The 10,435-nt window shown below is 29.5% G+C and overlaps 1 protein-coding gene across 3 annotated transcripts in view; it reads right to left on the bottom strand.

The window, feature by feature from the left end:
• Positions 1-280: 280 nt before the first annotated feature.
• mio (GATOR complex protein mio) overlaps positions 281-10,435 on the bottom strand; it is a 74,328-nt gene continuing 64,173 nt past the window's right edge. For 2 of the 3 annotated variants that reach the window (XM_076492900.1, XM_076492901.1), the window contains exons 24-28: positions 9,420-9,597; positions 7,406-7,517; positions 6,740-6,839; positions 2,251-2,375; positions 281-707 (exon numbers count right to left, since the gene is read on the bottom strand). In XM_076492900.1, coding sequence (XP_076349015.1) covers positions 2,279-2,375; positions 6,740-6,839; positions 7,406-7,517; positions 9,420-9,597 — 487 coding nt within the window. In that variant the 3' untranslated portion in view covers positions 281-707; positions 2,251-2,278. Of the gene's footprint in view, positions 708-2,225; positions 2,376-6,739; positions 6,840-7,405; positions 7,518-9,419; positions 9,598-10,435 lie in introns of all 3 variants that reach the window. The other variant, XR_013025919.1, reaches the window with a different exon arrangement.

Genomic DNA, 10,435 nt, shown 5'->3' with positions numbered 1-10,435 from the left:
TAAAAAAATTCTTATCAGAGTATACCCATATGGTCTCTGGGAATAGAACTGTTGGATGTACCAAGTATATATCTGTCTCTATAGTAAATGCAACAGGTTAAATACAGTAAAACAGAAATAATTTAATTCTGGTGTATCAAAAAAGCCATCCTAAAATAGTTGCAAAAAGAAGATGCTGATGAAAATAAATTTGTTTTACTCTCTGAAGTTGTGATCTTCAACTTGAGTATAATATTAGTAAAGTTCAGTAACTAATTATGTAGTTTACGAGACAAAATAATTCAAAGTTACAATATTTTTATTCAACATGGGAATTAGTCCTTTGGCAAGATTATGAAAAATCAATCTTCCATACATTGTAACATAAACACAATGTTTCACAAAGTTTTAGTCACTATAAATTCGTACATGTATTTTCATTTCATCTAGTTTTTTACTTTTGAGAATTTACAAAGACTTTCAAACAACTCCTTAACTGTGATGTTTATACAATCAATCATACAAAGTTAAATATAAATACACTATACAATGTAGAGCTCAATAATAATAACATGAATATTGTATTCCTGTACTTCCTGTAGTGATGAGTTCAACTTATATCAGTCCTTTAGTATTTGTGTTGTCCACATTGGAACACTAGCAAGCAGGTATTCCTAAGACTTGCAAAGTAACAGTATCTATCTTGTTCCTTATCTGACACCAAGCTCCTACAAGAATAAGACATATCTGTTTTTATATTCTTTTTTTTTCCATCTCGAAACAAGAAGAAACACAATTATTTATTAACAATGAGGCATAAAAACTGTCATTTAAACATATTAAACACAATAAATTGGCCGTATATGTGTATCAGTCAACAGTAACAAATAGTTTTTCATTTTCACAGATCTTCAGGTTCTAAAACATTCTGAAGGAAAGTTACTTTTATTCATGATGCAATTTGATCTGTTATGATCTCAACTGATCAAACCTCATATTTCAGATAGCAGTTGGCACAGCGATTAAACTTGCATTCAATTATAATTATTTACATTCAGATATTTATTTGGTTAACTGAATTATACTTAAATGAGAAAAGATAATTTATTCACAACCCTAAACTAATGTGACTAGTGTATACTACCCACATTGATTTATACCACTGTAGCAGGCCTAGAAACCTGCTAGTTTCAAAATAAACACTTTTAAAATACCTAAAATTTGTTTTTTTTTTTAAACATAAAGAATTGTGTCTAATAACTCTGAAAGACAATGAAAATATTATGAAGTAATGGCTGTCATTATTTTAAATACTTGTTACAGTAGCAAACTTTCTTGTAGAAAAAAATTAAAATTATGAAATGTAATTAAGACAACAATCTGTAAAGAAATTTATACCTCAAGCTACAACACATTTTAAAAATTGCTAATTTTTGTAAAAAGTAGAGACCATTACAATAATATTATTTCATATAACCCATAATACAGCTTTATGTATGAACAATTTTTAATATATAAAACAATATACAAGTATGTAGCCATGAGTGTAGAAATATACAAATCTCATATATTAAAGTGCTGACAATCTTTCTTGTAATAATATTATATCTGATATTATATATATATTACACACATACACATGTATGTATGTATGTATGTACGTACGTGAGTGTTTTTAATGTAATTAAATTAAAAGGACAAGTCATTGAACAGCTTTTTCATCATTAAATGAATATCAAGATACACACAAGTTTGTTGCATATACATCCATTGTGAAAAGATGTTTTCAACAGTGAAGTTACTATTTGTAAAATGTCTGCATCTTACAATCACAGACTGACTTTGTAAAACTTACCTTTATATGCCTATATAACTGAGATACACTTTTTCATCAACAGAGTAGCATGCAAATAAGATAAATATAAATATAAGTAATACTAACATATCATGGTGAAATCCTAGTAAATTTCTCGTTTTGTCTTAGCTGAATAAAAATGTTTTATTAACTATATCAGTTTATACATTTTTTGACACAAACATATAATCACAGAATGCATGCAAGTTATACGTTAACATTGAAAACTACTAACTTTTGTAAACAGAAATTCCTGTTATTGCAAGTAATGGTATTTATATCCATAAATAATTTTTTATATATGTAAAATAAGAAAAAAATAATAATTTGTTTGGCATACACACATCTGTATAAACAGACTAAAGTTGTATTAATAACAAACAGCACTCACAAATTTAATGATACTTGCAACTCACATCATCATATGGTCCAGCATATCTTCAGTTAAGAATATTTGTCAGTAGCATTTGCTACATTGGCTATAGCATCAAGTGACATGCACTTACAACTACAGGCAGTCACAGGACATTCTGTGTGGTCCCTAAGTAGAGAATTAAATCATTATGTCTTGTTGTGTACATTACAAAATTTCATATTGCATATGTAAAGTCATTCAATAATGTCTGATAACAAAGATATTTGAGTTTATACAATTTTCTAATAAGCTTTGATATTAGATACCTTTAATAAAACATATAAAGCTTATTTGTTTCATATTTTAGGAATATGAAGTACTTTCATTATCACATAAACAACTGTATATCTGTAGTTTAGTAATGATCAAATTATACATCTAAATACTTAAAACCTGACACTGAACCAATACTTAAACTATTAGCAGTACATGAACAGATTAAACATGTACACAAGAACATTACAAGGACTTACAAAATAAGAAATTTTGAATGTCTTATTAAAAACTTTAAAAAATAGTGCAAATGTTTTATTATGATTTATATGAATATCATTAAAATGACATTTTAAAATGTCAAAGGTTATCAAACATTAGAAATTCTACTCTTACTTATAGAAATCAATGCCACTTTAAAAAGGAAATTAAAAAATATCTTAACAGGGCATCAAAAATCTAAAATTAACTAGTTAGATAAATAAGTACAGGAATAAGAACAGGAACATTTGAGATAAAAGTTTTGATATGTATCCCAAAAGTGAAATAAACAAAAACATTGTAGTTTTAAGGTTAATTAAAAACATCTATGAAAGTGTAACAGTAAGGTTGAATATCTCACAATGATAGTAGATACAATACACGTACGGATATCGATGCTGCAATATGATACCTATATAGAAAGACGTTTTACCAATAATTTCTTACAAAGTTTAAAAGTCTTGTCTGCAATTTATTATCTACACAGATATTACTGACATTAACTTATTTAAGTACTTCACATTTTACATTGCTTTTTTCAAATTCTTAGGTTTCATCAACAAAATTGCAGTTGAAAAAAAAGAAAAATTAAAAAGAAGTTAATATCTGTTTGTCTACTTTATTTTTATCATATTGTATAATGTTGGATGGTGTATTGACACAGTTGTATCAACTTCATAATGCAGTACTTATATTTCTGTCCCCCACTGGTACAGCAGTAAGTCTACTGATTTACAGTGCTAAAATCAGGGGTTCAAGTCCCCTAGGTGGACTCAGCAGATAGTCCAATGTGGCTTTGCTATGAGAAAACATACACACACAAACAAACACACCTTTACAAAACAGAACTAACTTTGAAAGTTCAGAGACTTGTACATTTGAGATAATTATCTACAAGCATTTTGTAAGACCTCATGTTTCTTTATTAAAGCCTAAAGTTCATTAGACAATATACAATTTAATATTAGCTGGTTAAGATTACACTATGTGAATAAAATTTTTACTTTTTCTTGTTCCTAGGCAGAAAGTGTTATTTCCCAATTGCTTATACCTAAAGTAAATGGAAAAGACCTATTTTTCTCTTCAAACTTTGGTTTTGTGACCTGGTATTGCAATTTTCAAGTTTACCCATTTTCCAGAACATTCCAGATAGATTTAGTGCTGAGTAACTGATACAGAATGTTCTCGAACTTACAAAAATTTTCAAGAACTTCCTGGAATGTTGTAGAACTTACAAGAATTTTCTAAAATGTTGTAGAATTTTCAAAAGCCTTTTAGAATTTTCTTGAACTTTCCATAGTAATATATATATCTATATATGCAGGGGCTTGCTGCTCACCACTTCAGTTTAGTTCTAGCTGCCTAAGTGGACACATAGACCTATCTGATTTTATCAGAGATGGCCACAAGAAGCTGCAAGCATTCTCCAGACACATTCTGCTATGTGTGTGGCCAGTTTATCAAAACAAGAACAAAAAAGTACTCTGTGACAGCATCTGCTAAAATGTGTGAAGTCTACAAGCCATATTTTGGCATGCCTGTCAGGGATCAAGATAAACCCTCATTTTACCTATGAGCACTGCAAGAAAACTCAAGAATGTAAGATGGACAATTTTTGTTTGCTTGAATAGTAAGATTTTATATTATACAAATTTTAGACCTTTTAAAATTTAAATATCTTTGTTTTTAATTCCCAATAGTATAAAAAATATCAAATATAAAATATTTTGTATGAACTTCTTACACATTAGTTGTGGATGAAATAATTTTATTTTGCTCTTTTGCAGGATGGTACAGAGGAGAAAAGAGAGCCATGAGATTTGCTATTCAAAGAATTTGGCATGAACCCACTGACCACTCAAGCAATTGCTACTTTTGCATAGTAGACCCTTCTAAAAGTTGGGCTGACAAGAATGAATCTGCTATCATGTATCTGAACCTTCCATCATTCATTGCCCCAGTGTCACGCTGCCCTTAGCTCCCTGTACCCACTCCGCCAGAGATAAAGCAACCATCCTCAGAAGATAGCAGCAAATCAGAAGAGGAGGTAGACGTTGAAGATCCAGATTACAATTTCAGAGATTCAGCTGGTGAGAGAAACCCATACTACCCCAAGCAAAGAGACCTCAATGACTTGATCAGAGATCTTGGTCTAACGAAGCCGAATGCCAAGACTATATCTGGGGGCTGATATGTGAAAGTGATTTACATTACAGTCACAAATATCGAAAAAACTACTCACTTCTAAACATTTTTGTATAACTTTAGTATAAATACATGTAAATCTTGATTCATACGTTGTTTTATTCAGACCTTAAGTAAATGAAAATGTGCAAATTGCCTGTTTTTACGTAGAAAATAGGTTAATTTCTACATTTCATTATCCAGGTCACAAAAGCAAAGTTTGAAGGGAATAGTGGCCATTTTTTGTACTTTGACAACATAAACAATTAAGAAATAGAACATACTATCCAGGAACAAAATTTGCATTACATAGTGTTATAGTTAAGTTTAGTGTTGGGGTTGTACTCATAAATTGGGTTCTTCAATTAACTCTTTCCAGACTAAAAGGAGATCAATGATATTCTATTCTTTCTGCTTTTACAGTGAAAATACTTAACCAAATTGCTTTAAACTTGGCACAAGGGTTTCCAGACTTGCCACTGGGCCATTACAGAACCACAACCTTGCTTAAATGTCATAACATGATTGTCTGTTTCAATACAGAGCTACAAAATGAGCCATCTAAGATTTGTCCATAACATGAACCATAGATTTCAGTGTTAAAAGTACTTAAGCTTACCACTGACTTACAATGAGGACAGCATCATATGATAAATGATATTTACCAGAAGGCAATGACAATATAGTGATACATTACTTATGTTAGGCAATGTAATGTTTTTACAGTAATATTTACAAAGGTCAATTTACAACCATTAACAATTTGTTTTCAATATGTAAGAAAATAAAATGAGTTATTGTATTTATTTATATAATATTTGTATAATTATATTGTAAATATTGTATTTATATATATATATATATATATATAAGACTTAAAAATTCTCCTTTAAAAAAAATTACATCATCCAAAGAGTTTACCATCACAGTCCAAAAATGCTGAAATAGAATTACAGTCTTTAATTAAATGTTGAAAGTTGATCTGAGAACACACTTTTGGAGTAACCTGAACATCCACCAATCAGGAAAGTGTTAAAAAGTTGTTCATACATTATGTAAACAAAAAATAATTAAATTTCCAATGCCTGCTTATCTATTATGGTGATCATGAAATTGTGAAAGAAAGCATTGCAAAAAACATATGCCAATGTAAATGCTTAAGAAGCATGAAGGTTATAGTATCAAATATATATCTTTCAAAACATTTCCTATAAACAAAATTCTAGATAAATGAAGTATCGAAAAATGCAACACAACTACTGTTTTTATATCCTTCAATACAATTAATATTACCCAAAATTATTTATCTCTTGTGACATTTCCTTCAACTGTCAGAAACTGCAATCCAACTAGTGCCCAGTTTTAACTTATCAAACTTTGAAGTGAGCAATCACTTACCTTATTGCCTCCTTTTTACACCTGATAGTGAACCATTAATAATCTATACCTACCTTTTTAAAACCCGATAAAAAATCAGCAATTGGCCTGCCATTCGTATAACCTGGACTGGAGAATGAATGACCTGGCCAACCATTTTCAAACACTACACTGACAATTAATGACCTAGCCTACCTCTTTCAAGTAATACATAGAAGAATTGATGACCTAGGCTATGTTGTTCAACCATCAGAATGATTATGTAATGACACAGCTTGTTTGTTTCAAGTGATAAAGAATTAGAGTCCTGAACTTCCTACATCAAACATTGAAATAATTACCTAGTTTACTCTTTTCAAATGCTAAACTGAATACAAAGAAATAAAGTGCACACTTCTGAACTGACAATCTCACAGAGATATGAGTAAAAGAGGTAAAAAAAATACACTAATTACTTGAACCATTCTATAAGGTGAGCTGCATGACCACCATGTCGGCATGTCTGACACCAAGTGAACCAACTAGAAAATTTTGAAAGCTTGTTTTCAACTTTATCTGCAATGAATAACATTACTTTCAATACATTTGTCACACATAAAAGCAACAGGTAACTTGTAGAATTCAGAGTTAATTGTAACTAGTAACTTCAATAAAATGAAAAACATCTGGTATGTTGGTCTTAAAATTTAGTATTTACAAAACAAAAGAATTAATTGTGAATTGGAATTTGATAAAAGAAAAAACAATTAACAATTTAACATCATTATATCATAATAACAATATAAAAAAATTACCACTTTAAATAACCAGTGGAATAAGAAATAGGTAAAATATTTCATTTTATATTAGTATTACTCAAGATAAAGTGCCAATGAATAATAATAAAAAAATTATTTTAAGAAATTAAAGCTATTTAATATTTGTATTATTTTAAAAAATAAAAGTTGAAATCATCAGTATTTATGAATGTTGAACATTCATATTATAATTATTTAACTGATGAAAACATTTATTCACTAAGCACAGATTCGAATTTATTAAACTATACATTAACATAATACTTATCAATTTAATGAAACTGGCATAATGTAACAGGACAATACTAGCTAAAAATGAAGTACCTAATTTTTGTTCAGAACCTTTGTTCCAGTAAACACCTGCCGGGGTTCCCATGTTTGTTAAACACAGAGCACATCGTGGAAGTGGCTTTCTGCACCCAGGACAGCTGGTCATCTAATTTTCAAACATAAAAAGATTGACTGTAGCATAATAAGAAACAGTCATTAATGCTGTAGAACACTAACAAATTGGTAGTGATAAGAAGTAATTAAGCCTTTTTGATATGGCTACAGTGTTCATATATCTTAAAATCAAGGAACAATAAGTAGATATTTATTTAGTGAAATTATGAAATACCTTGAAAAAAAACTTTAAAATGGAAAAAGAACTTCATACATTGCTGTCACTTAACTTCTTATACACTTGGAGCAAAATTACTGTTTATAAAAAAAAAGCACTACCATTAAAACAATAACAAGAGTTTACTTCTTAAAATTCAACTGTCTCCCCATACAGAAACTTTGCAAAAATTCTTACTATCTGTCCTGCAAATACAATGAAATGACAGTGAATGAGAGGAGAAACTGTGATTAAAATTATTTCTCTTAAATTAAAGCAGGACAAACTAATAATCTATAATAACACAAAAATAACTGTGGGGATAAAATACACGTGTACAATTAAATAGCTTAAACATGCTAAGCAGAAGAGCTCAAAATAAGCTTGCTTATCACTGATTGCTCAGTGCTGTATTTAATAACAAATAAACAGAGTGGAATTAATCGCACATGGCATAAATATATTATTTACTGCAGCATCAAAGTTAATACCACACTTGATTAAAATTTTGTAAACACAAATGTTGAAGGAAACCAAATATTAATAGTACATAATATTTTCTTTCTTGCGAGACAGAAAGACATAAACCTGAGAGTTGACCATCTCACATACTCTACATGTTTTGATATCTTACCACATCATCATTATGAATGCAATGTTTAGGAAAAGGTAATAGCTAAACACCTTATTAAACAATCACATGACCAAAATCAAATTTATAAATTCATCATTATGCAAAAGATTAACAAGTAAATGTTTCATTCTATTTTGAGACTTAAGCAGTCATTTTAAAACATTTATTCTGTACCATTAAACATTGGTTTCCTTCAACAACTAATTTATATCCTCAATAAATAAGGTTGTCAAATTAGTCTTAACATTCTGCAGGATAAAAAAATTATACATATATTTTCAATACACATTTAGTACAAAAAACCTCTGGAAATAAGAAAACAGTTTGAGAAATTGATCTATAAAACATTCGATGATAAAGTTTAGTTTCTGTTCTTTTTACGCTTAGATGTTTTGAAGCCAATTTTTGCATCTTTGAAAAATAAAAAAAAATTTAGTTTCTCATGCTTGATTTTTTAATTTATTGTTAGTTTCAAAGCTAAACAATGAGCAGTCTATGCTCTGTCCACCACGAAGTATTGTTAATTTAGTGTTTAAGCCTTTAGAACTTAAGATTAATATAGTAATATTAAAATGTTAACTATTACCGCAAAGCTTGATAGACAATTTTCTCCCCATAAATGTTTAAACAAGAAAAGGATATCATTCTTTGCAAAATTGAGAGGGAAACCTCAAATTCTCTATACACTATCTAAAAATTAAACATTTGAGAATGAAACCTTGATAAGTTTTAGAAAAGATGGTCTACTTCAGATATTGTTGAGTGTTGATTAATATTGGAAGTTAAGATTAATACTAAATACAGAAATCCCTGATATCATCAACAAACTACTACTACTACAGTACTGAATTTATCAGTATAATTTGTTGTCAGGTAGTTTTAAATGAGAAAGAACATTGTGTAAAATCTCCTTGAATACCGATATCACAGTTAGGTCATGCTAATAAGCTTGAACCAGTAGCTGATATCAAATCTGACTCATCATACTAGTTAGTATAAAATAAATTACACAAATAAACTAATTATAAACTGAATTAATATTCTATTTCTAGGATGTATCTCCTTTTCCTACACTTATTTTAGAAAGCCACTGTTTATTTTACCTTTGACTTGTTTCCAACTGGGAAGTTAAAGCGACCATATGTACGTAGTCCCTGACTTTGACCCAAATGCTGCATGTAAGATGTTACTGATTTCCCACAAAAATTGCAACTGACAAATACTTGCTGAGGTGGCACTGTAGATGGGTTTACTTTACACCATTGAACATCAAAAAGAGCCCTAGAAGAATCAGTAAACACACTGTGTTTTAGATCAACTGGTGTGAAAGAAAATGCCAAAGCCAGCAATGTAATAAAACTTCTTCAGGTTCTAAGGGCAAAGAACATTTGATATCAGACTACCATTTTAAATTTTATCACACATTCTAAAGCCCTGTATCAATAAGACTTTATAAATTCTCATGTCTGGAAAAACACAATATACTGTACATTAGCAAATTAGCACAAAAAGAACACAACTATAATATTTTAAATTAAAAAACGTTCATTTTTCTAACTCACTGGAACATCCACTAAAGAATATCTTATCATATAGTTAGAGCAAGTTACACTCTATTAAAATGATTTAGAAGAACTCGTTTTCCCACAGATATCATCACCTTGTTGAAATTATTCATGGAAGGTTTTCTGCACTTGGATCTTTTTTGAGTTAGAATGTGAGAAACACCTAAAATGTGAAAAAAATATTTTACACAATTTCAATTCTAATTTCACACGTACCTTAATCACTTACAATCAAGTGTTAGTCACATGAACCCCTATTCCAAAGCTTCTAGTTAATATTTTTTGGGTTGCTTGGTTTGGTGTTTTATGGCACAAAGCAACTAGGCTATTTATGCTAATATTTTTGTGCATGGGTTTTCCTTTAACTCCATATATCATGTTTTCAGAATGACTATTACAAATTAAAAAAAGGGAAAACAAGGGCTCACCTGTATATGCAATTTTATTAAGACTGCATAGAATGCTCATGTTGCAAGAAACAGCTTCAAAAATATCCTCAATATGGATTGTAAATGGTAAAAATTCAAGTACAAAGATCAAGAATAGTAAGATAA

This window comes from Tachypleus tridentatus, chromosome 3 (assembly GCF_004210375.1).
Source record: "Tachypleus tridentatus isolate NWPU-2018 chromosome 3, ASM421037v1, whole genome shotgun sequence".
Taxonomy (NCBI): Eukaryota; Metazoa; Arthropoda; class Merostomata; order Xiphosura; family Limulidae; genus Tachypleus; species Tachypleus tridentatus.
Note: the sequence above shows the minus strand (reverse complement) of the source record. Positions and strands in the feature narration are given on the sequence as shown.